The sequence below is a fragment of the Corvus cornix genome, chromosome 9, assembly GCF_000738735.6.
Source record: "Corvus cornix cornix isolate S_Up_H32 chromosome 9, ASM73873v5, whole genome shotgun sequence".
Taxonomy (NCBI): domain Eukaryota; kingdom Metazoa; phylum Chordata; class Aves; order Passeriformes; family Corvidae; genus Corvus; species Corvus cornix.
In genome coordinates, this window is record NC_046339.1 from 52,354 (window position 1) to 78,782 (window position 26,429).

General features: G+C 38.8%; 2 protein-coding genes across 6 annotated transcripts in view; one reads left to right on the plus strand and one right to left on the minus strand.

Moving 5' to 3' along the window:
- On the plus strand, positions 1 to 19,385 carry HPS3 (HPS3 biogenesis of lysosomal organelles complex 2 subunit 1). 3 transcript variants are annotated; one of them, XM_020584466.2, is made up of 17 exons: positions 2 to 306; positions 1,176 to 1,670; positions 2,909 to 3,095; positions 4,071 to 4,156; positions 5,860 to 6,058; positions 6,324 to 6,405; positions 8,218 to 8,372; positions 9,883 to 9,991; positions 10,201 to 10,382; positions 10,726 to 10,903; positions 11,550 to 11,780; positions 13,481 to 13,666; positions 14,811 to 14,999; positions 15,544 to 15,651; positions 16,007 to 16,213; positions 17,264 to 17,354; positions 18,487 to 19,385. In XM_020584466.2, the coding sequence occupies exons 1-17, from the start codon at positions 84 to 86 to the stop codon at positions 18,612 to 18,614; spliced, it is 3,036 nt and encodes a 1,011-aa protein (XP_020440055.1). In that variant the 5' UTR covers positions 2 to 83; the 3' UTR covers positions 18,615 to 19,385. The 3 variants fall into 3 exon arrangements, with proteins under 3 accessions (XP_020440056.1, XP_020440055.1, XP_010395782.1); XM_010397480.4 differs by having other exon boundaries at positions 5,866 to 6,058; XM_020584467.2 differs by lacking the exon at positions 16,007 to 16,213 and having other exon boundaries at positions 1 to 306.
- The window catches only part of LOC104688113 (ceruloplasmin), a 27,370-nt gene continuing 12,460 nt past the window's right edge, over positions 11,520 to 26,429 (minus strand). For 2 of the 3 annotated variants that reach the window (XM_010397485.4, XM_019284637.3), the window contains exons 13-19: positions 25,389 to 25,528; positions 24,787 to 24,915; positions 24,113 to 24,219; positions 23,195 to 23,411; positions 22,396 to 22,535; positions 21,824 to 21,986; positions 19,540 to 20,737 (exon numbers count right to left, since the gene is read on the minus strand). In XM_010397485.4, coding sequence (XP_010395787.1) covers positions 20,667 to 20,737; positions 21,824 to 21,986; positions 22,396 to 22,535; positions 23,195 to 23,411; positions 24,113 to 24,219; positions 24,787 to 24,915; positions 25,389 to 25,528 — 967 coding nt within the window. In that variant the 3' untranslated portion in view covers positions 19,540 to 20,666. Of the gene's footprint in view, positions 12,147 to 19,539; positions 20,738 to 21,823; positions 21,987 to 22,395; positions 22,536 to 23,194; positions 23,412 to 24,112; positions 24,220 to 24,786; positions 24,916 to 25,388; positions 25,529 to 26,429 lie in introns of those variants that run through there. The other variant, XM_019284636.3, reaches the window with a different exon arrangement.

Here is a 26,429-nt window from a genome sequence, read left to right on the forward strand (position 1 = left end):
TCTGCCCACCGCGGAAGTGCAGGGCGCCGCCCCAAGAGGCGGCGAGTGCTGTCTCCGCTGCTGCGGCCGAAACTTTCGGGACCATGGTGCAGCTTTACAACCTGCACCCTTTCGGGTCGCAGCGAGTAGTGCCCTGCAAGCAAGAACCGGCGCACTTCTGCTGCGGCCAAGACGTGCTGTTCGTGGCCAGCACGGCGGCCAGCTGTAGGGTGGAGGTGTTCGCCGTGCGCGAACAGGGCCGCTGCGAGGCCCTGGGCTCCTTCGCCACGCTGGGTCCCGTGCTGCGCATGGCGCACAGCTCGGCAGGTCAGTCCCGGCGACCGCTGGGTCCGTCAGTGCTCGGCTGGGGAGGCCGGGACGTGTCAGGCTCGAGTCCGTGGACCGGCCCTGAGGGTCCGCCGGGCGGGGATGGCGGGCCGCTCGGGCCGGGGCCGGGGCCGGGGCCGGGGCCGGGGCCGGTGGGTGGCGGGCGGCGAACAAAGCCGCTCGGGCTCCGCCGCGGGAGGACGACCTGGCCCTCCCACCCGTCTCTGCCTCAGACTTCCCCTCAGGCTCCTTCTCAGGCTCCCTCCGAGCTCGAGGTAGGGCGCGCCTGCTGGAGCGGGCTGCCCAGCGGCCCGGGCTGGGAAGCGCGGGCCGGTCCCAGCGCCGGCAGCGCTTGAGCCTGCAGAGAGGGTACGGGCCGCATCTCCCTTCGTCGTCTGCCTCCGCCTCGGTTGCGGTCTGTGCCCCCTTCCCTGCTTTTGGTTTTTTGTTTTTGTTTTTTGTTTTTAGAGCACGGAGTGGGTGGTCGTTCCAGCCGATCCCACAGCTCTTCATAAGTCTATTGCTTTCCATGGTCTGTAGAGAACAAAACATTTCCTCATTAATGGGTGTGAGGAGGCGGGGAGTGGGGGACCTTGTCTGCAGTCACAACTCATAGAGATAATTCACATAGGAGTTACCCTGGATCTACATCTGTAAATCCTGCTTTTTACTGGTGTGTGAAGTGTGTGCCACCCAGCAAAGAAATTTGCACTTTGTATTTAATTAGGGAAAAATCGGTGAAAACTGTTTTTGGAATTTTTTGTAAGAGTTGAGACTTGAAGATGTTCTTTGTAGCATACTACAGCAGGTAAAGAGCTCAGAAACTGTGCTCTATTTTTTAATGATATATCAGTATGCTTTCTTTTAAGGAGACTATCTGGTGACAATTGAAGAAAAAAGCAAAGCAACTTTCCTAAGAGCATATATGAACTGGAGATGCATGTCTTCAGGGAGTGCTCGCGTGTGTGTTCGGATGGTTGGTCACAAGATGGAAGAGTCATACAGTGAAACCTTAAAAGAACAGATGTCAGTTGTTGAAATGCCACTTTCAGATCCTCCACTGTGCATTTCATGTTGTCCTGTGAATGGAGATCTTCTTGTGGGCTGCAAGAATAAACTAGTCATGTTCTGTTTGAAATACCTGGTCGTAAACCAGAATTTGACTGTGTTAGATTTTGAACGCTCCTTAATTTTGCACATTGATAACCTCATTCCTGCTGAAGTTGCATTTTGTGCCAGACATATAGCTGTAACAACAGAGCTGGATGTTCTAATCCTGAAACTGGAACTGGTTCAGCAAAGTGCAGACAGGACAAAGCAATGTGCTCAGGGAGTCAGTGCACCAGAAAAGGCTGAGGATGGAGGTAGGTGCTGAAATAATTTAAATTTTTATTTATTTTTTTTTTTTTTGTCTCCAAGAATCTGCTAGTTGATTCCTGTTGTTCTGAAAGTAGTCTCAAACAGGGTCTTTGCCCTTCAGAAAATAATTCCACATCATCCTATCACTGACTATCAGCTGAATAATCTAGGGCGTGAAAAGTTGTACCAACCTGCAGTTGGAGGTAACATTTCATACTAATATGCCATCACACTTAGAGGGTAGTACAGCATCTGCAGACACAGAATTAGGTCCCTGTTGTACGGTGCCACAATGGGCCAAGTTAAAGTGGTAGTAGTTCAGTGTGCTGTGTTCAGAAAAATTCTATCAGTGTCACTGCCTAAGTAACTGACTTACACAATTAAGAATGTTTCTGTTGTGATGTCTGTGTGCTTTTGTAACTGTTAGGCTCGGAACCTGCCATAATAAAGCACATTCTCCTTTTTCAGGCCGTTATCTTACTCGGGGGCTTGCCTTAGAATTCTAGAAATCCCAGAAATAGGTGTACAGATAGCAATCTGTATGTAATGAATTATCAATTCCCACTTTTCCAAACGTATATGTATCAGATCAACACCAACAAACCTTAGGAAGGTCCTTTCTTTATAACTGAAGAAACTTAAAAGGATGGTCTTTTAGGAATGGAAACTGTACCTAGAAAAAATTTAAAGGTAAATAAGACTCTTCAGGTGGGAACAATATAAATGTAATGTTCTTAACTGAGTGAACATGGATCTTTTCCAGATAGTGGCGTCCTATCCCCAGTTGTTTTTATTACTGAAAACTGCATAGAAAAGTTCCAGTTACTTTGTGAGTGTTATTAGGATTTGCTTTCCAGGACTTAAGTGAGTTTAAGACAATACAACTTCCTCTGATAGTTGCCTCTGCCTTCTCAAAACCTCTTCAGGCAAAAGTCAACATTTTTTGATGACCAGCCATTTGCGGCTCTGGTTGCCTTGGACTCGCCTTCTAATGAACGGTTTACCTGTTTGGGTTTTTTTTCCCCAGAAATCTTGACTCTTAAGTATTCAGACTTTTGAGGCTTAAATAGGAATTGTTCCCATCTTCTAGCATGGTTGTTTTCAAAATCTTGTGGTTTGAGGAAGCCAGTGCTAGCTAGCTAGCTAGCTGTAATTGGAGCGTTTAATTGATATTATGTCATACCATTTTCTTACTGCCGAGTGGAATGGTTTGAACAATTAAGATAGCATTTTCATTGCTCAGGTGTGAGAGATGAAAGTCCTTCAACACATACTTTACAGCTTGAATTAGATGAGTTCATCGTATGTCAGAAGCCAGTGGAACTGCTTGGGGAAGAAAGTAAGCTATGTGAGATACCCATCACACTGGAATCCACAGAGTTACCTACAGAAGACACAAAGCGCTTCCAAGTGCAGTATCTGCTTTTCAGGTATTACAGACATACTTTCCCTTTTATGGGTTAATTTACTACAAAAAACCAAACTGAGTTGTGTGTTTTGTCTTTTTGAAAGAAAACTCCTGATGTTTTTACTTCTGGGGTTTTTATAAGGTTTGGTGTTTCTTTGGAACTGAGGAAATTATGGGATACTAAATAAAGCCCATTTTTTACTATCTTGGAATATTTCACTTGGAAGGGATCTGCAGCAATCATCTAGTGCAACTGCCTGACCACTTCTGGGGTGAGCCACTGTTAAAGCATATAATTAAGGGCACAGTCCAAACACCTCTTAAACAGTGACAGGTCTAGGGCATCAATCACCTCTCTAGGAAACCTGTCAGTGTTTCACTATTCTCGGTAAGAAAATGCTTCCTCATGTCAAGTCTGGACCTCCCCTGGCACAGCTTTGAGCCCTTCCCAGGTATCTTGTCCCAGGATCCCAGGGGGAAATGTTCAGCACCTGCCTCTCCAGGTCCCCTCCTCAGGAAGCTGATTTAGTCTTCCTCTTTCATCAGAATTTCTGTCAAAAGCCGAGGAAGAATTGATGTCAGGGTCCAACAGTGAATTCCAAAGCAAAGGAGGGAAAAGGATGACACATAATAGGGAAAAAAATCGTATTGGAGATGGCATGATGTTCCATATAGCTCAGTGGAATAGAAAGAGAGAGGAAAAAGAAGGTTAAATTGAGGTCAAAATCAATTGCAGGATTTCTTCAGTGATCTCAGACTTTGATGTGCATCTTGCAGACAAGCAAAGAGAGAGGATTTTGGTTGCAGGAACTCAATATAGTTCTAGCTAGCTGTGCTGCTTCTTGGCTTCTACAATGGCATTGGTAGTAAGAGTGTGCATTATTATTGAGTGTTGAAACATGAGCTGTGCCTCTTATAACCAGTGTTGTTTACTTGTCCAAAGTTTATCATCATAATTTCTCACGGCAGTCCCATGTTGTTTTGGACTTTTTTCTAGACGTTTTGCACCTGATCAGTCGCCTTTTGGGTTTTGTGAAGAGACAAAGTTGCACTCTCTTCAACTGCTTCCTGTATACCAGACAGGTATATGGATATGCATGAATGCACTATGGACTGTGTCATAGGAGACTTGTGAAAGGAAGGAGCTTCTTTGTATATCCTGTTTCATACACTGCGTGATTTCTGTATGATTTGTTTTTAAATTGAGATCTTCCTCCTTTTTCAGTTGTTTAAACTGAGCTTCTGTTAACTAAAAGTCTTTTAATTTGTCCAAGTTCTACATAAACCTTGAACTAACATACCAATTCATCACACAAAAAGTGTGACTAAATCAGCTTTTATCAGTTCTTTACTGATAAATTTTGTGTTGCAAAACAGTCAGTCTTCACATTGCATTAATAAAATTCTCCGTAGTGTTACAAGATACTAGACTGCCTCTCAGCCAGCCGAGGAAATCAGAGTAGTAAACGTTAATAATCACTAAGATACTGGTTACATTTCTGAAGGGCTTTAATTAAAACTGGAAGGGATGAATGCAGATTTTAGGGGTTCACTAGCTCAAGCCCCAAAAGACCCATGGAAGAATTTAATGCTGTATGTTAGCAGTCAGATTTCATAGAATCATAGAAGGTCCTGAGTTGGAAGGGACTCACAAGCATCATCAAATCCAACTCCTGGCCCTGTGCAGGAGAACCCCAAGATTCCCACCAAGTGCCTGAGAACATTTTCCAAATGCTCCTTGAGCTCTGGCGGGCTTGGGCTATGACCACCGCCCTGGGGAGCCTGTTCCAGTGCCCAACCACCCTCTGGGGGAAGAACCTTTTCCTAATACCCAACCTAAACCTCCCCTCACACAGCTTCATGCCATTCCCTCAGGAACTGCATGTAGAATGCTCTTAGGTCTCTCCTCAGTCTCTGCCAGGCTGAACAAACCAAGTGCCCTCAGCTACTCCTCCTGTGGCCTCCCCTCCAGACTCTTCACCATCTTTTTAGCCCTACCTTAGCTTCTTCTCTAATAGCTTTATATCCTTCCTGTATTGTGGTGCCTCACACTGACCGTAGGACTCAAGATAATGCTGCCCCAGTGCAGAGCAGAGCGGGACAATACCATCCCTGCCCCCCTGGCAGTGCTGTGCCTGATGCATCCCAGGGTATGGTTGGCCCTTGCCTTTTACTGACTGCTCACTCGGTTTGAGATGATTTACTGTCTGCTAAGTAGCAATGCCTCATTTAACTTGCAGCTGACTGAAAAGAATGAGCTGCTTGCCATTTAACTCCAGCTGTGTTATGCTCTCATGTGATTTACAGGCTTTGACAAGAGGGTCTGTAGAAAATGAACACAGCTGTTACCTGCTAAAGTGGCGTCCTAATAAATTCTGCCATTTCCAGCCTTTCCTTTCCTAAGTGGTGACCTATTTTTTTGTGAGCTGCAGTTCTGCATGAGCATTCATTCCACCTTAAAAGTAATTGTCTAAGATTAGACTTTCAATCCATGGATGCTTAGTTGTGGTGAGTTTACCAAGACTCTCTAATGCTGTTACATCTATAGAATTTCTTCACTAGGTGCTAGGTCCATATTTTTGTGAATATGCCTCCAAATGAGATAACATGTCATACAAATTTTTGACATGCACACTGAGCTTCATATAAAACTATTTTTTACTAGCTACTAAGAAAACTAGTCTGCAACTTGGGCAGGTTTGATTGTATCTTTTAGGCATCAAGCTTGGAATGGAATTGCCAGGTTTTGATTTATGAAGTACATAAAATACCTTTCTCATTGTTAGATCTAGGAAGTTCTGCAACAGCCTGTGAGGAAGCTGAGAATGAGAGAAAACTTCTGAGTCTCTTTTGCTTTTTCTCTTTACCTCATGTTGGATATCTCTACTCAATTGGGAAGTTAGTAGAACTAATTTCTACTTACCAATATTCGGAGAAGTCAGAGCAGGCAGTCCTCACTCCACAGTTCCTGCATGTCATTACAAGGTACTATGTTTATGATTCTACTGATAGTATTACTATGTTTCTCTATGCTGCTGTCCTTTTTAAATTTTTTTTCCCCTCTGATACGTCCCTCATAGCCTCCTGGAAATCTCTGGCTCATGTGTTAGTTCAGCATACCTTCCTGCTTAGGCTTTAAAGCCCATTTCTTCAAAGAAAAAAGAGCTGATTCACTGTAGTCTTGGCTACTTGATTTTTGCAAGTCTTAATTTCTTTCCTTCATTGTTGTGTTTTCTTCTTTCCTCTCTAGTCAGAGCCTGCAGTGCTTCACAGTGAGATGCAGTGCAGCAGCAGCTCGTGATGAGGATCCATATATTGACACGACGGTGAAGGTACACCTCTCATTATCTCACTGAAAGAGTGGGAGTAGTGGTATGACACTTAGTTGACTTACATTTTCTTTTGAGATCCTGTTAGTTTCTAGTGGCTGAACCAATAAAATAACATCCAAAATGAATATTTTACTTCAGGCTATGGCATGTTGTATTTTGCTGGTCTACAGATCTCTCAATGAAACAATCTATTATTGCCACGTAAAATTCTAGACCATTAGTAGAATGTTTTCAAAAACGTGAAAAGCTATAAAATCACTTCTTTTTTAAACTAAATTCCATGCTTTTCTGTATAAAACTGAAGGAAGAGTGAAGAGTTTTCTTTTATTGTGTGATGTTTCTCTCTCTTAGGTGTCCTTGAAAAACCAGTTTTTCTAAGAGGCACGTAGGCAATTGAACAAGTCTGCTACCAAATATTTAGGGCATGTTTTTTAGGAGGAGGGCTTTTGATCCTTGGAGGTCTAAACTATTTCCCTTCCTTAAATTGCTCATCAGTAAAAATCTATTGAATGTAAAGATCATGATACACATTAATAAAAGTAGTAGGAAAGGTAGACGGAGGTGTATTTTAAGATAGCATTTAAGGATTTCTTCTGAGCATGTAGACAGGAGACATAAAGAAACCATAGGACAGTAGAAGCTTTATAAAATTTTCAAGAGCCAAACATGTATTCTCTGCTCTGGATAGCTAATACTGGCACGTGACACAATCTTTCCGTCCATTCTCTAGTCTCAGCTTTCTGCGTTTTCACTGTGGGTTACATTGAAATTTGTCACAATTCCTCCAGTCAGGCAATAGGCTGCCTCCTGTCTCTGTAGGAGTTTTGGAGAGGTGTGAAGGCTGCAGTCCTGCACAGATTTCCATGCTGTATCTTGCCATCCACAGTCTGCCCACCCACTCTGGCATGGATCCCTGCATGGGCTACAGTCCCTCAGGGGCGTCCCTGCGCTGGTGTGAGTCCTTCGTGGGCCAGTTGCCTCATGGGTGTCCCTGCCCCAGTGTGGAGTTTGAAGTGTGATGGGTGATGGTGGTTATTTTTATTATTTGCTATTACTATTTTTCCTGCTGTTTTTTTACACCGGTTTTAGAGCCGCCTTGTTCTGGGTCTCGCTAGCCCAGGGCGGTCTAGAGCCTCCAGATCACCACCTCTTACAAGAAAGGTTGAGGTGTCTTGAAAAAGCAGGTTACACATAGAGTGCTGTGTTGTCTTGTTTCACTGTGTATGTTAATTTGTAACTGTAGTATTTTATCTTTCTAAAGCTGTAAATTTAGAATATTTCAGTGCAAATGAGATTGCATTTTTCAGTTTTTATTTCAGTATAGATGATAGCATATGTTTTACGTGAAAAGTGCATGTAGAACAAATTGGGGAAATAATACTGGCTATGTAAGGTAACAAATAGGCAAGCAAATATAATACTTCTATCTGTAATTGGTTTTTATAAGCAACTGAAATCAAGACTTTTATAACCAGGCAGTTTTTTAAAATTTGGCCAAATTCAAACTATTCGGGATAAAGTTTTCCATGTTAGGCATCTACCTCAGGTTCTGTTATTTTGAGAAACATAGCTGAAACTGTGCAGTTGCTTTGAAGAGTGAAATAATTTTTTTTTCACTCATTATTAAATGATTCTTGTTAGGCATTTATGAGTATTTTTATTTTTGCTCAAATGAAGCACTCAAAGTTAGCAAAGCCGGTGAATGTTTTTAATGTCAGATCATTGTACAAAGGTTATTTTTTTTTTCTGATTTATTTAAAAACTCAATGTACATACCAAATGAAATTACAAAACAGTCACTTTCCTTTATAGGCTTGTCCACCTGTCACACTGGATGTCTGTACATTAAGAATGCAGCTTTTTATAGGACCAAGAGCTATCTGTCATTTCAAAAACCATATAATTCTTTTGACTAAGGCAGACACAGAAGATATTACTGAAAGAAGAAAGCCTACAAGAAGGATGCTGTAAGAATTTGTGTCTTTTAAGGAGACAGTACTTCTGGCTCTGTGTACAGTGCTGAACTTGTGGATATTGCAGTTGAAGAGTGGTTCCTCTGTTACAAAACTCTTTAGAAATAATTGTCTTCTTAGTGATTGAGAAGAGCAATCAAGTTTTTTTTTTCATTTTTACTGTATTTACTGACATAGAAGAAATGAGCATAAAGTCACAAATGCTTGAAATCAACAAAATGTTAAAATAACATTGCTAAGAATTTATCCTGAGAATTAAAAAAATATTTATCTTGAAAAAAAATATAGAGTACCAAAAATATATAGCTCCAAAGCTACAGGTTACAAAATATGTTGCAGGACAACATTTAAATGTCTTGGTTTTGGCTAAGGGTTCTTTCCAAGAAAGTTGCGAACACCACTGTAGTTATCCATTACAAAAGTTGGATCAGACTTTGCCCCGAGTTGCTGTTGTAGCACGTATGTAGCCAGAGGCATATGCGACTTCTTACAAGTTTCCATGGAAACTGCTATTCACCTTCCATATTTGAAGGCGTTTCATAAAACAGCTAAGCAACTATTCTAAACAGCTATTCAGAAACCACTTTTATTAAAGTCAGTGTAAGTTAATTAACAAGAGTGGGACAGTTTTAGTTGATTGAGGAGTTATTTGAACCAATATTTCTTAAAGTCTAGGGCAGACATTATTCAGAAGAAGATAAGGAGAAGCCTGTCAGGGAAAATGACTATTCAAAATACTGTAGTTTTCTTGTATAAAGGATATTTTCTGCCAGTTGTGTTGTTTCAAATATTTTAATTGGCATTTGAAGAAGATACACTTTTTGCCTTTTGTAAAGAATGTAAATTGGACAAAATTAAGCTCCTTAGTGCCATAATTTGAAAATAAAGATGTAAATATCCTAGTACAGTTAAAATAAATCCAAAAACCAGAACAAAAAGAGTCTGTTTTCCTACAATGTTTTTAACCTCAGGGCTTTATAGACCGAGCCAGCGTTTTAGAATAAAAGCATTCTGGTAACTCTTTATGCCATGACTTGGCAAATACTTTGATAGAGCTGCAGGGGCAAACATGCACTAAGTCCTTACAGGAGGTGAGTAAACAGCTAATTTAAATTACTTACCTCTTCAAGGTCTGGTTGGATAAGGCCCTGGGCAGTCTGACCTACTCAGTGGGTGGCATCCCATGCTTATGACAGGGGGGTCAGAACTAGATGATCTTTAAGGTTCAAGCCAAGCCATTTGATGATTCTATGATTTCTGATATTCCCTGGTGTTTAACACAGAAGAAGATGTAGTGGACAGTTCTGATGATGTCTCTGATGTATGAACATGCTCATCCCTGTTCTGTTGTTAGCCAGTATGACTTAAATTCACAGCTTAACTCTCCAGCACTTACTAGTCTGCAAACATACCTATTTATGCATTTGAATTATGAAATGAGTGGGGTTTCTTTTGGTTGTGCAGTGTTTATTTCAACACTGACAACTCTTTTCCTTTCCTCTAGTTCCAGAAAGGCTGACAGCATCAAATCCAGAACAAATTCTGAGTCAGAGCCTGGTTGGAATTTATATATTATAAACACCGTTTCAACAATTCAGCTTTACAGAGAAATGGTATTGCCCAGCTCTTGCTTTTGTTGTTTGCTAACTAAAAATAACTAATGTTAATTAATCTCTGATGGACATCATTGCTGAATATAGTGTAATACATTTCTTATGAATAGCCATAATCCTGTTTCAAATAGCTGCCATCCTCATTAGAATTGTTCCTGTATATTCCTAATTTTTGTCAGCAGCCTAAGTATATCCTGTGTCTGTTCTAGGTAGATTATAGTAGAACTTACGAAAATGTTAAAACTGAGAGCTGCATCCATCTTTTAAGTGAGGCTCACTTACTGGTCAGAGCAGCTATAATGGATCCTCATTTCCTTAAATCAGATGAGAAGGACGATCTTCTAAGAGCATTCAGAGAAAGTTGTGCCTTCTTAGGAGACTGCTATAGCAGGTATGTTTTAGTTATCAAAGTGGTATAGGTGAGCTGTGTTTCCAGTAGTGTAATTTTAAAATGAAAATCCATAATTCTTTGCTATTTTGCATTAGTATTGCATATGTAACACAAATTTTTCTGTTTTACAAAACCTACTTAATCTAATCCTCTCTTCAGTATCTAGTTGTCTTTATTGTCATTGAACAGAATTCAACACTATGTTGAATATGAACAATATATGCTGATAACTGATGTGCCTGCGACTTTGTTTGATGTAGTCGTAGTTCTTATAAAGAGTGATGGCAAAAGCGTTGCCCATAGTTGTTTTGTTATTTTTTTCCTTCCTCTCTATTTCCTTCAGGTTTGACACAAAGAATTACCACCTTGCTTTGCCATACTACAGAATGTCAGGTTTATCCATGACTGAAGTTTTAAAGAGACTAGTTTCAGAAGGTGATGAAATGCAGACATACGAGAGAGGATTTATATTTTACTTAACTCATTCTCTTAATGAAGACTCAAATGAAGAATTAAGTAAGGTAGAAATAAGTTGGATTATTTGTAATCTGCTGATTTAGTTCTGATTTTAAGAACTGTGTATCAAATATAAATCAATTTCCCTTTGAAAACGCTGAGCTGCTTTTTTAGTTTCACAGTTACTCTTTTTCACATTATTTTTCTTTTCCCATTTTTGTTGCATAGCAAGCAGCACCTGTGATGCTTTGGGCTGCTTTCAAGCAACTTCTTACAGATTTGGGTATCATGATGCATGTTGCTAGGGATCTGGTTCCCACTTGCACAGAGACACTTCTGTTTTAGGAAAGCCCTGCCTCAAATTTCTGTCATCTCTCATTTCTGTAGCAAAACCAACTGTTTCTTTGAACATTGCTAAATTACACAGATTGCTAAAAACAATTCATTTTGGTGGTGGATGTTCTCCTGGCACACCAGAAAATGGGTTGAATCACTACCAGTTAGAAATCCTTCTCTTCTACCAGTGGGGAGGAGAGAGGCAAGAAAGGCACTGTGGTTTGATAGCTATGCTGAACTTGCCTGTTTTGAAAAAAAACAAACAAACCAACCACAAAAAACAAAAACAACAGCAGAATGGCACTACTTTCATATCCCATAGAAGACTATATATCTGAAAAGGTCTAAACTGTCAAATGGCTTTTATTTCAATAGGAATCAGGAAATAAAGTTCTCCAGATATTCTATCTCGCGGACCCTGTGCAGCTGCCTCATATCCTTTGCAGTCCCTGCATGAGAAACGTATGTCCTTTGACAGCTGTGAAGTATCTTCAGAAAGTAGAAAAGATGATGCCATCAGTGGTCCTGACACTTACTAAGGCTTTCTTGGCTCTGAAAATGGGAGACCTGACAATGTATGAACATGAAATGGACTCCTATAAGGAGGTAAATTATGCTGAGGGCATGAGCTATTCAAGCTTTGAAAAGTCCAAATCAATAGTTTGACTTGTAGTTGCATTTTACGGTGAAAGAAACTTTTGGTTACTCCCCTTCCTCCTGATATGCTGTGTAGACTCCACCGAATGTCTGCAGTAACAGTAGAATGGAGGGCTGTACAGTAGAATGGAGGACTGTACAGTTTACCCTGGAGGTAGGGTAGTCTTGTCTTGGGTGAAGACTTACCAAACAAGCAAGTTTTGAAGCTCTTAATTCTTGATCAATTAAATGTTGTTTACTGGGATGTAACCAACTCTGCCAGTGCTCTTCAGCTGCATGGGAGGATTGTATAGTAGCATTTCTACGCCTCTCCACCTGTAATTAATATGTGATATGCCCATGAAAACTTCATCTGTATGTGAACAGCTGTTAGAAAATTGCTCTTCAGCAGAATATTTGTCCATTGTGCTCACAAACAGAAGTTTCTGTATACAATTTCACATCTTATGTGGAATCAAAGTACTTAACTCTTACCAAGACCAGATCAGAACCTACTTCAGTGCTATCAAAGTAAGAATTCCTCATCACTGGGGGCAAAAATGTTAGTGGAGCTGTCTCTGCTATAGATGTTCACATGTGTGAGACCAGTCTGTAAATTACTTCTTGTTAAATTTGATCAAGACTGTGGAATATTGAAAGGTGATAGAGTTTGAAACAGAGACTTTTTCTTACAGTGAGATATTGGGAGTCTAAACACTTTTGAAGTAAGTGGATAGCTGTTTCAAAGTTAGGTATCATGCTTTGGTGGAAGAAGTCCTGCAGAGTTTTTATAGTTAGCCATTTTTTAATTGCAAGGTGAGAACTGTGGGGAGCTGTTTCAAGAATTACATTCAGCACCAACTGCTTTTGCAGCACGATCAAATGAAATTGCCATGTTGTGAGCAAACACACACTGCATGGATGTTATTTTGAGAATAAGGTGGTTTAGGCTTGAGTTGTTTTGGTTGGATTTTCTTTCTTTCTAATCTGAGCTATTAAATATATTCTATTGCACTTCACCTTTAAAAAAGCATTTTCTTTCAAACTAGGAAAAAAAAAACACTTTCAGAAAGCTAATCTGAATTTTCCGTCTAGATCTGCTTTATATTTCTTGTGTAATTCATTTAATTTACTTAGGCATCATTTTTCCATCATTTGTCTTTAAAATGGGAATATATTGTTATAGTCACCTTCAAAAGCACTCACATACCCTGAAATAGCTTCCTGTTGCACAAAGTGCAGCACATTTTGATCATTGTTTCAGGGGTATTTTCAAAATAAAAATCATACTTTAGCAAAGTAGTCTACTGAAATTTAGCAAAGTAGCCTCTTGAAAAGTCAGCCAGTGATTTTTAAAACCACTCTGTATATCAAATGTCTTGGATTTCTTTGTGAAATCCATCTTTCTTATGTGTGCACTAACTCCATCTTTCAACAGCATGTTGCTTTCAGTGTTTAGGCACAATGCCTGTTTTTCAGGAGTCGCTGCTCCAGAACGTGATTTGGATCTCGGTCCCCAGAGAGCTACTCTATGAATTGCAGAAAGGATTTACTTTCTTTCCTGGCTACTTCCATCTAAATTTCACTGCCTGAGGAAATACTGAGTTTACTGACTAGAATCATATATATATTGAATTCTTTACCTGATTTATATCTAATTATGCTTGTAGACAACACTGGCTTGTGGCTTCATTGGGCAACCACGACTCCTGCAGCAGCGTAAGGAAGGAATTGTTATGCCAACTGAGTTTGCTGTTCACCTGAAGGAGATGCAGCCTGGTTTACTGGTGGCTGCCACTGTGGCTTTACATGAGAACAGTAAAATTGAACTAGAAGAAGCAGATACCTTTTTCAAGGTTGGCCTGTGATCATGTTTTTGCTTCTATTTTTTTTATAGTGACATTGTTGTGGGTAAGAAAAGCAGCCTCAGCTGCTCCTTCACTCACATTTCAGCATTTCTTCAGAAATAGCAAGATGAAGGTTGGAGATATTCTAGTCATGACAGATGGTTACATAGTCAGAAACTGGACCTTCTGGAATGAAATAGTGGTTAAGTAAAGAAAAAAAAAAATCCATTAAATTCTTTGCTTTTACCCTATCATTTGAATGGAAAATACCCTGATCTCAGAGCTCTTTCAGTGGCTTCCTAGTGATCGAGCTTCTTAAGGCCACTGAAATTTAACAGAATTTATATTAGTTCCATAAGCTTCTTTTAAAGAAATCTTTAGGATTAAAACAGACCTCTAAAGAATCAGGCCTAAATGTGAAGGTAGATAATGTTCTGATGATCTGTATAAATTGGTGAAAGTGTGTGTCTTCAGTTTCTAAGAAGAAATACTGATAGTTTTTCTAGTGTCCCTGAAGTTTTCTTTCTTTCAGCTGGGAATAGACAAACCTTTTTTCTTTTATCTACCATGAATAGCAAGACTTGGGTTAAAACGTGTTCTTCATTGTACGTGTGTTGCAGTCTTACTATGTTACTTTGAAAGACCTGTATCAAAAAGAGCAAGTCACGTAGTTCCAACTAGACCAAGTGTTGTTGTTTAAAACCATTTGGAAATGAAAGTCCTTTTTGCGGGCACAAAGCTGGCACTTCTTTGTGGGTCCTACCATGATACCCAGCTGAGCTACACAACGTATCTTATCATGGACTATAGAGTCTTTCTTTGAAGACACCTACTTGTGTATTGGCATATAAAAAAATCCTCCTCATTAGCAATCTGTAAATATTTGCTGACATTTGTACTGACATTTCTAGCAGTGGAGTAAATATTGAAGAAGAAATCAAATCTGTTGGTCAGAATTGATTACCTTAAGATCATTTCATGAACTTTTTACTTTGCCTAGAAGTGTATTACATAGAATCATAGGACAAAAAAGGAATCAAAATTTTGCTTCTAGTAAAAGTGAAAAACTGTTCCTCCTGTCTTTTCTAACTTTTGGTACTAATAATCACCGCAGTCTAACTTGCTGTCTGTCTTCTGTCGTTTTTGTTCTTAGATGTTGTGTAGTAGCAGTGAAAACACTATTCCCCAGCTCCTGGTGGATTTCTGGGAAGCTCTTCTTTTAGTGTCCTCTCAGGAAGAAATAGTTCAGGAGCTCCTATTGAGGGTTACTTCTCAGTATGTTTGGAGAATATCAAAGAAGCAACTTCCTGAGACTAAGCCATTGAAAACAACAGAGGATCTAGTAAGTTGTTAACCACACAGAGGAAGTTTAAGGACTGCAGTGTTCCTCCAAAATCTATCCAAGTACCATCCTTAATATTTTGATTCTAGACAGTTTATCTCTTAAAAGAAGCAAGAGTGAAATCAAATAAGGTGGTGTGCAGTTACAAATTAGTATTGCTGGCTCTGGGCAGTCCTGCTCCTTGGGGAGATTTGCAACTATACTTCCAACAGGAATCTCAGCTTTGGATAGAAATAAGGGTTAAAACGAAACAATGAGAATTTGTCAGGTGGATTATTTACAATTTTAGAAAGCTAACTAAATGAGAAAATTGTGTGAATGATGAATTCTAAAGAATTACGAACAGGAAAACTGAAATACAGAGCTAAATAGAAGTTTCCAGTTTATTTGTTACCAAATTGCATGAACCAGGAAAGAAAGGGTAGGCACTCTTCTAAATTATCCTATTTGAAATCAAAATTTTCTTTACTCACAGTGAGTTTCACATGGAACTGTCACTAACAGAAATGTTTCTTTTATTGCAACTTGATTCTGTCTTGTATAGATAAACTCCTGTAGTCATTTTGGGTTGATTTTCCCATGGGTAACTTCCATAATGTCGGTGGGATGTTCGTCTGACAAAGATTACCATGAAGACATCTCAAGACTACAGGTATGAAACAGGTATTACATCTTACTGCTTACATCTTAGATTCGTTCTGCAAATGTTCATGTATGTATGAACAACTTTCTCCATCAGACTCTCCTCCTTCTTCCCCCTAAGTTATCTAAGTCAAAATAAATGGTCGGCTGAATTGATGGAAGAAAAAAATACTGAAGAGTTCTGTTGATAACAATATTTACATTTGCATCCACTCTAAACTTGCTTTCTCAGTTTTCAGCAATATTTATTAAGTATTATTTCAGAATTATTCCAGCAAGTAAGAGCTTCTGTTCTAAGGTTATGGTTAGCGTTTTTTGCAACGTTTGTCTTCAATCCAAGCAATGCTTTTTCTTCTTGTCTTCAGTCTCTTTTATGTAGTCGGTCAATCAATATAGCTTCAGCCCTGCCTGTTTTGGAGCCCCTGACAGAGGCTGACAATGTCGGCCTCACCATCCGTGTTCTCTGCAATACCCATCTGGGCAAGTATGAGGAAGCTATTGATCAGCTTCTCAAAAGGTGTCCTGATGCAGCTGTGTTCTACGCTCAGCATGAGCTGAAAGGTGACAATCAGGTGCGCTACTTTCAATACAGTTATTCACTATTGACACTGAACCGTGCCATAAATCAAATCCCTCCTTGTGGGGTATGCCCAGCCAACTACACCTCCTGATGGGAGAGAATTTTCTAAAAGTCCTTGCAAGGAGTTTCAAAGATAAACCGAGACTCTTCCTGGAGTTTCAATGCTGCCGGATAGTTGTTTATTAAGTCTTATCAGAGAAACAGAGCCACTAACGTGACCCAGGTACAGCATAGAGCACTGAAAGCAGGAGAGAAGTCTAATTATCAAGATTTACACGGCCTTTTAAAGATAATTTAACCAATAGTTACTAAAAACGTATATTATTTTCACTTTCCTACCAATTATTCAGTAACACGGGCAGGAGCTGTGGAATTCTCCATCCAGTCATCCCAAGCTACTTTTACTGCAGAACATGGAGTAGTAGAAGAAGGAGAAGAAGGTTTAGAGAACAACAGTCCTCCATTTTGATTTTTTTTACTCTTATCTATTTACTACAAAGAGAAGCCCAAAACCTCTAAATTTTTCACCCTGTGACAATTTTACATAGTAGTCTATCACCTAATTCACACCACTGTATTTTCTCGTTCTTGTCTGATCGCTGGTAATTTTTTCCAAGGTTGGAAGTTAAAACGGCGTTGTTCAGGGGGGTAAGAACCCTTAAAAACAGGCAGAGAAATATTCCCGGCACTCTGGGTTCCTACAACTTTCCATGGAGCTGTTTTGAGAGAAAATAAAACTGACTGCATTGGTATTGCTAATTACGTGACTTTTTCTGTCTTCTAAACTTTTTTCTATAGAGGTATGAGGGACACTGTGTAAAGATTTTTGAGCAGAAAAAAGTTGCACTGAAGATTGAAAAACACAACATATGCAAAATCACTGCATTTCAAACCATTATGTAAACTAATTTTTGAGTTCATAATCACTGACCTCTATTTTTACACATCTGATCTTAGTTTAGGGTATTTTTAGCAGGTCTTTCATACTCTTAGTTGCAGTCCTTGTTGATTTACACTTTTGCTATGGGGTTTTGTGCATTAGGCTCTGTGGTGGAACAAGCTGCTTCCTGAACTTTGCAAGAGAGCTAGACTTACTGGAAATGACTGCCCTGTTCTTATTTCATCACTCAAAGGTAAATCAATTGGTTGTAACTCAGCTCCAGAAGGCTTTGTACATCAGCTGACATTCTTAATAACTGTTCACACTAAGGACTACTGATACGATTTTGGGAAAACGGGATCTTTTTCTTCGGTTAAAGCTAATACAGTTTAGCAGCCTTTCTGGTCATTAGCACAGAATTCTGCAATGTAGGCAGTGTAGCCTCATAAAAATCGTGGCATTCATTTTGTATCGAAAACAGGTAAATTGTTGTAATCATACTCTTTCTGTATAGGTCAGGAATAGACACCATTAAAAAACGTACTAAACAGAACTAAATGTGATTGGCTTCTAGGCTAAATGGCTATATGTTCTTAGGTAACAGGCTGCTATTGATAACACAGGGGAGGTTTAAGTGTGTATTGATGTTTAAGTCATAGACTGAAAAAACCAGTGTGTTAATACTAGAAGTAGAGAAATCAACCCTAGTAGTTCTGTAGTCCTATTGTTACATGTTTGTAAGAAGTAAATAATATTGTGTATAGCTGAGGGGCCAGTGTGATTGTTTTGACAAATTAAAAATGTTAAATAAAGCACATATATTGTTAAAAATATGCCATTGGAATGCCTGAGAAAAACAGCATTGTGAGGTTGGATTGTGCAGCACAGGTTGCCATGCTCTATCATAAAGCTTTAGTTTCTGGTGCCAGCAGATTTTCTTTGGAATTATTTTCATGCAGTAACTGTGCTGTAATTGCTTAAGAACATAACATTATGCACCTTGGTCTGAGAAGCTTCTTGCAAAGCATCGAGTTGTACAGATGGTGTTGAGTTAGGGTACTAGTAAGATTTCTAGGGCTTGCTCTGCATTTCATACAAAACATGTGAAGTACTAGATCAGACTTCATTAGTGTAAGTGCCATATGTAGACCTGATGAGTCAAGATAGAGGTATGGTTTTAATCTAAGTCATAATTTCAGTTTACTTTTTAGATTTCCCATAGTTGTGTTTGCACCCAAATGGCTATGTCTCAAATTTCATTCCAGATGCAATATTTAAATAATTTGATGACTTTAATTAGTAATTGCATGGTTAATGCTTTGGGGTTTTTTCTTTGTTCTAAACGCAAAATACCTAAACAATGTTTTCTCCCCTGCTCTGAGCAGAAACTTTATCAATTGTTGCAATGGAACTGGAGCTAAGGGATTTCCTCAGTCTTCTACCAGACGATGGAACAGCAGCATTTTTTCTGCCACATCTTCTTCACTGCAGCCAGAGGAAGCTGCTGACCTAAAACAATGAAAGTCTGCTATCCACTCAACTACAAAGAATGTGCTGTAATAAAAAAACCAGTAGAACTTTATAAGGTATTGTGGGACTCCCTTCACATACATCTTATGTCAGCTACTGAAGTCCTGAGGCAAAGCATCTGTTTTGAAGCGAATTCTGGTGCCAAAGCAGCTAGGAAATACAGACTCTACAGTACAACTGAACATACAGTGTTCACTGAAAGTAAAGTAGAAAGTCAGTTTTAAATCTGTGTGCTGGATCACTGACCTAGGGAGGAATTCAGGCTCAGGCATGTGTCTAACTGTACGAGTAAAAGTGAGTACCTTGTTCTTCCGAGTAGAACTGTGCCCAACTGACTTAATTTTGCAACACAGACATTTCCTTGAATTCTGGCTGGCAAAATTGGGTCGCTGCTCTGTCATCTTAGTTACATACCCAGGCAAGTGTTATACCGAAAAGGTTTTAATTTAGCAATTCGCAAGAAAAGGTCATTAATCAAAAAAACCAAAAGTGGAAGATACGGACTACTGTTGGCTTGCTGGTCTTTGTTTTCTTTCTTCTCCTGCTGTGCTCAGTCAGTAGACAGTATTTGAAGTACCACTAGGCTGTAAAGCCAGCTGAAAACCCTCCTATCTTCTACAGTTTTTGGTAAGCATCTCAGGTGCTTGTGCATGTGTGTACTGATGTTTGTCTGTCTTGTGAGCAGAAAGCATCTTTCTGCTCCTTCAGAGCTGGAATTCAGTTGTAATAAAACTGTCACAATGTTTATAACTTTCTTACGAATGTAGTTTGGGGTTTTTGACAATTACCAAAAATACAGTGACTCCCGTGATCCCATAATCATCTAAACCATCTGTAGGCCTAATTAGCTGACACTGACTCTATCAAATGTTTTCACTGGAGTTGCAATGTTATTTAAATGTGTAGAAGTCAGTCAGAAGAGATCATCTATATTTCAGCTAAAATGCATTAACAAAAAAAGATAAATCAAAAGTAGCTTAACTTACTCACATAGCATTCCTGCTACAGGTAAAATCAATGATCTGATTTAGTGGTAGGTATTATGCCAGTTTCAGTATAATCTTTAAAAAATACCAAAGCAATTTAGGCTTGTTACAGAGAAGCAGTTTCATTCTTAGCGGTATAAAGCCAAGACGTCTTGCTTTCCCTGCCTGTCCCTCTCGTTTGACACAGGTCTAACATGAGGAGTTGGGTTACTGAAACACAACTGGTTACTGAAACGCAACTGGATGGCATGACCATGTCTGCTCTTACTGTTTTCATTTTTGATCAGCATCAGCCATACTCTAATACTGCTACTTTCATCTGTCAGGAAACACGTCCTTTTTCCTTTGCCAAGGGCTGCAACAGCAAAATGATTCCACTTCAGGAGTTACTTAAGAGTCATCAAAGCAAAGCTCTTCAGTACCATAGTCACCAAGTTTTGGCCTTCACTGTCTGCACTTCATCAGGCTTATTTCAGCCTAATTTTGCCTTGGAATTATTTTCATAACAGGAAATCAAATCTTTTAAATGCATACTCTTGAAACATACTACTGAATAAAATGATAATTTAACAGAAACAACAGAGCTATTTTGTTAATTGCTCAATTATACAAGACTATATATGTGTGAACCTATGGATAAAGTGATAACCAAATTCCTGTTTACTAAAAGCAGTTACTACACACATACCTATCTAGTAAAATGTGACAGTAGGATGACAGATACCCCGAATTTTGCTGTTATTCAGAGTTATTTGCAAACTTAAAGTACATTTCATTAGCTCTTCCATGTTCCTCAGCTGCTAAATAACATGGATTAACCATGACCTAGATATTGTTTCGCGTGCAAGATACTATTTTCATTTATAGAAAAAAATATTTGTAAGCTGTTACATCCATTCAGCTGTCTTAGTCTGTGGTTCTTTTCTTAGCCATGGCCACTGTGTGAAATCTTCCAAAACGTAGAGGTGAGTGGTCCAGACGAGAGTGTTTTCCAAGAAATGCTTCACTGAAGGTACACTTTGGAGGATCACTGTGTTAAAATGCTTTCATCATTCCTGAGTGCCTGGCATGCCCTTACACTTGAACTGATTGAATAATCTTGGGAACAGAGACTGTTTGTCTAGAAGGGGAAAAATAGTTTTTTGTTACATTTCATCAAAAGAATAGTCTGTGCATGGGGCCAACAGAGTCCAAAATGAGCACAGAGATTCTGAGTACCTTCTGGCCATTGTGAGTAAGATTTAAAAACAAATTTAAGATGCATGGAAGGGTACATTTTAATGCACTCTAGATGGCTAATAATAAAAAATCCAACACAGTGCTGATAAAAGTTGAAAGCCTCCTTTTACATGTCATTCTTGTACTCTTAAATTAGCCCTGTTATTGTTTGTGGAGGTTTGGCATAACATACTCTGTAAATCAATAGTGTTTATAAAATAGAATTAGGTTGTGTTCCACATTCCAGTGGTTTATCAAATAGAATTAGATTTTCTATTTAACATTGCACTCTGTATTTTTAGTATAGCTATAAATGTAAATCATATAGTTGTGTGTATGTATATATATACATATACGTACATCACGTATTTTGAATTATTTCTACTGTTCTCTTTCTGTCAATTAACTACAAGAAATACCTTATGCTCTGTCTTTTGAGTACTGGAAAGTGCTGTTTTTAAAATGGTATTAACTTTTTAGAAACAAGAACTTTCAAAATTCAAGATTTTTCACTGGTAATATTGCTAGAGCAAGGTAATAGTATCTGTAAAGCTACAACATGCCCTTGAGAAAGTAAAATCTGTTTTAGTTTTTCACTACTTCAGCTGTATAGGGATGATGAATTCAGCTGTATTTAGCAACTGTTCTTGTTTTGAACAAAGACTGAGATGATGTCTGACACTACTGGCACTTCTTGGGTACAGAAATACTCTGTCTCATGAAGAATTATTTTAAAATAGAAAAATATGTCACTTAGATTTCATGAATGGTAAGTCAAAGTTATAGTCAGTTATCATCCAGTCCTTTAGCTACTTCACTTTCCTGAGCAGCGCTGAGGGAAGTGTGACCAGATGGCTTGCAACATCTTGGCTTCTAGACATGGAATATTGCTCGGTGCCTGAACTGGTTCTAAGTATGCTGGCCTGTCTGTGAGCCCCATTGTGCATCTTTAAACATAATGAACATTACTAAGCTAGATGGCTCTTACCTTCCTTTGGGAGCACAGTGTAGGTCGTTTCCATGCCTGCATGGATGTGGTCAGTAACATGACAATGTAACAGCCAGGTTCCAGGGTTCTGTGGGGTCATTTCCACAGTTTGAAATGTCCCAGGGAACAGATCGAAGACATCTGCCCGGTAAACCCTTGTTTGCTTCAAGACAAAAAGAAGCAACAGTTAAACTGTTAAGCACACTTTCTGTGTGTCATTTCTTCTGAAGCATCTCTTTGTACATCCACTTCATGCTCCAAAGTTTAATAAACTAGCAACTAAGTGAAAATGAAGGAAAACTATAGCTTTTGTCTTACCACAGCCATGAAAAATTCACAGCTATCTTATTGAAGCAACTTCTGAGGTTACCAGTGAACAAATGCTACTGACAGATCTTCTCTGGCTCTTGTATGTTGGTCAAGTACAGGTTTGAGGCATAAAAATCTTATGGTCAAAGTACAAGCCCTGCTTAATATTGTAACGTGACTTTTCACCATAGATAACAGTCCTTGGTATTTGACTTACCTCTCATTCTTAATACAGCAAGAAATAAGTGAAAAAGACCTGATACCTTATAGTCAAAGCTGTGGCCATGGAAGTGTGCTGTGTGAATGTCTATCTCATTGCCCATTCCCATCAGATACCAGGTGACATTATCTCCAACATGCATAGTCAGGCCATGCAAATTTCCAAACACCTTTCCATTAATGGCTAAAAAGAAGGAAAGTAAGACAGAGAAAACAATTAAGATTTTGTATATTGTGTGTTGTTGATCTCTAATGTAATACAGATTGAAAGATTTGAAAGACAATGCGAGACAAAAGTAATGGCTTTGGACAGCACATTATGAATGGTTGTGTTTATATTCCACATTAAACTAGAAAGAAAGACATAATAAAGAAAATGTCTTTGCTGTACACCATTGCTAATATTGCAGTTTTTAAAGAGCTGTGGGAATTGCAGATCTTATTTTAAAGATCTGCAATTCCCACAGCTCTTTGTAAAAGAGTTAGCTTTACAAAGACATGCTCTCAGGATGCACATAGCCTTTCCAACATATTCAGAACATTTGTTTACTGACATCAAATCAGAACTTCAAATTTCATTTTTATTCTTTCTCTGCTCAAAACTTCAACATGGGAATATACTAGGGCGTTTTGTTGTTGTTAGGCATTTTTTTTAACTTGTGAGAAAAAAGTCATTCACTGTCATTAGCAGTGTTTTCAAACAGTTTGAGTAAAATTTTTCGGGCCTTCTATCCTGGAACTGGAAATTCAGGGGGCTGAGAAAGTTGAATTTATATGCAGTACTTTCAAAGATATAATTTTATAGAATTCCCAGAGCTAGATGCACTAAATTGGGAAACATACCATGCATTTTATTACTTTCAAGGAATTCCTCATCCTCTTTGTCGACAAGGTGTGGGTTGGTAGAATAGGTTTTAATGTTTTCATCCAAGTACCATGACTCATTTTCATCAAAAACCATAAAAAGAAGAGCAAATTCAACTTTCTTTTTAGTATGAAATGATGGCAGGTAATGTCTACGACACACAACGAGTGTGCCTATTAATCCGCTGTAAGTGTCCTGAAATGACAGATGAAAACCCACATAATTGCAAGATGTAACTAAGCAGAAGTACTTTTAATGACATACATGAATCCTCTTACTATCTTCACAGCTGTCAGGGAAGCCAGTGTCAAACAAAGTTAATTCTCCACTGTTATATGCTACCCAGGGATCAAGTTCAATGCAGACTGCCTCATCTGCATCTCTCACTAGAAATAAACATTTTTTCCATATTAATTTACTGCTCTTTTTTCAAACTATTTCTATAATTTTGACCTTGATTTCCATTCAAAATATATTTCTTGACGCTTTATTTGTTTTTGTTGAGACAAAGGCAGGAATACATTAATTTCCATTAAAAATACTATGTTAAGGTAATTAGTGCTTGGTAAAAAGTGGCAGAGTTGTGTTTCACAGTTGCATGTTAGTTTTCCCACAAATGACTGATTAGAGATGGAGCAAGCTATAAAGTGTTAGCTCTAAGAAGGGAATCTGAGATGATCTATACCAACAGCAGAACAACGAGGAAGCAAAACCATGAATGCCTGTGACATTCAATTTCTGCCCTGATTTTCTTGCTATTTGCTTTCAAGAAACACTTAAATTGGTATGGTATGGTAATAGGGGAAATGACAAAGAAAGCAGAAAAAATTTCAAACTCATCTCCTTCAGCTATATGTATGTTGGAGACATGAACAAAACTGATATCAATAACATACCTTAACAATGTCCACTGTTGAATGGTATGCCCATGCAATACAGTGTGAATCTCCTTTTTCAGGACTAGATCTCTCTGGGATTTTCCAGACATACATTTTTGTTTCACCTGAATTAAATAAGTATCAATTAATTTTTGAAGTTTTCAGTGTGCTGACCTACAGGAGGTCATCCTGAGGCTGATGTTACCTCCATTTACAGCTTACATTTATCTTGAACGTCCCATTTAGTGCACTGGCTAGTTGATGGCAGATCCCTCTGCAGATCCCTGATTCTTCTTGACAATAGTTTTGTGTGTGTGTGGGAGTGTGTTTCTGCACTGTCCAGTTCACTATACTTAATAAAGTTGATTGTATCTTTTGTAAAGATCACAGAGGAACTTCAGAAGTAATAGCATAATCTATGCTTTCCCTATGGAGCCAAATCTGTTTGCTTTCATGAAAGGTGCAGCCACGTTGTGTCAAAAAATGACTGATCAGTCAAGGACTAAGATACATAGCAATAGTTAGCAGGGGCATTTGGACTGTAGAAGTGTTTGTCATAATCAGCATCAAAAATTTAAGAACTTGAGGTAAGACAAACAAAAATTATGTCTTTCCTGCTATCTGGAAGCTCGCTAAATCTTACCAGAAGTCCTGATGTTACCTGCTGGAAATAAAGAAGGGTGGTTTGATACCTGGGTTAGTTACAGCAACAACAGAACTGTCTGTTTTCACTCCGTGGGCATGGATAGAATAAGGTCTTGATGCTAAGTTCTTAAAAACTATTATAATTTTATCTCCAGTATTTGACACAAGCAGTGGCCCTGTTGGATTGAAAAGAAAGATTAACTTGGTTTTACAAAACATCAGGGCAGACAGAGCCAGCTCGCTGTGTTCAAATTCACGACATTGTCTCATAATTCAGCTGAAAACTGTATAAAGATAATGTTCATTGTGCCGACTTGAGATGTTGAAGTTAGGCCTCTAAGTCTCAAGTTCTGAGCACCTACTGTGTACCTGAAGTCAGTTTGGATGTTGATGCCCAGTTTTATGCTGACTTAGGAAAAACTGACCTCTGATCAGGCAGGAAACCAAAAGGTTTTTTTTTCCTTGTAAAGCAAGCAATGTTATCTTGCAGGGAAAGCACCACAATAAAAGTAGCAATTCCATGTAGGTTTTCCACTTAGATTGAGGCAATTTTTGTGGGTAGAACTGTACTCAATATTACTCAAATAGTATCTTCTGATTTGTGTCACTGCATTTTTTGCATTTTCAAAACTGAACATGATGACTTTACCTTGAATTTCCAGGTGCTGCTGCTCCTTTGCTCTGTTTTTGGGAATACTGAATGTCTGATCGGTGTACTCACGATATACTACCTTTTTGTACTTTGAGCCAATGAATTTGTCATTTTTATTTAAAAACGGATTGCCAGGGCTGCCAGAAGAAGAAAGAAATGCATTCCTTCATGTATTTTAGAACATCTTTTGCAGGTATGTCAATTCACTATCAAGCAAGAATCTGGCTCAGTGAAAGAGTAATCTCGTAAACTGCTAGTATGTTGCTTTCAACATGCAAACATTCTAGTTAAGCTGGGAGGTTTTTCTTTAAAAGGTTAAAAACCCCACTTTAAATAGATCAAGTCTCTATGGTTCTTGGAAAAATGCTGAGTGCTTGGCCTGGCAAATGCTTCAAATTGGAAGAAGATGCATAGCAACTTGCATACTGAAAAATAGAGCCTTTGTCTACTTGTGTACATCTGAAATGAAGCCTAAAACTTGTAAAGCTTAAGTGCCTTGCTGATGTTAAATGTGAGGGATGCTCTGCTGAGATCATGGGGGCTGGACACAACAGGGGGGAAAAAAGTCTGGTAACAGCACAGCCCATATTACTTGTGCTTAGAATTATGTCAGAGTCCACTAGTATACAGGGCAAGGAAATGTGCTATCAAACTGAGAAAAAAGAAGAAAATACAATTAAGTTAATAACAAAATACAGTTATAATCTGCTACTCAAGTTATTCAGGTGGAACACAGAAATTCATCATTCTTGTTTAGCCTTTTCTGCTAATTGGCAGGAATTACTTGATCCAATCAATTCTCTCTCATTGAGATTCAAGTACTGGAAATAAAACACCGAGACAACAAGCTTCATGGTGAGTGGATTCAATCGTGGACATATCTTGTGTAAGCTCATGAAATTGAGAGGGGCCGGAAAGAACCTTACTCAGACCACAAATAAACATGAGACAGAGACTTGTTTATCAGGACATAGTCATGATAGGTATGATGACAATGAACATTTTAAGCTTTCCATGTCAAGGACTACCAACATAAGT

Excerpts from the sequence above, each read along its gene's own strand:
- HPS3 (XM_020584466.2), top strand. The coding sequence starts at position 84 with ATGGTGCAGCTTTACAACCTGCACCCTTTCGGGTCGCAGCGAGTAGTG. Across the intron at positions 307-1,175 it reads CATGGCGCACAGCTCGGCAG|GAGACTATCTGGTGACAATT; the intron begins GTCAGTCCCGGC and ends CTTTCTTTTAAG. Across the intron at positions 9,992-10,200 it reads TTCAGCTTTACAGAGAAATG|GTAGATTATAGTAGAACTTA; the intron begins GTATTGCCCAGC and ends TGTCTGTTCTAG.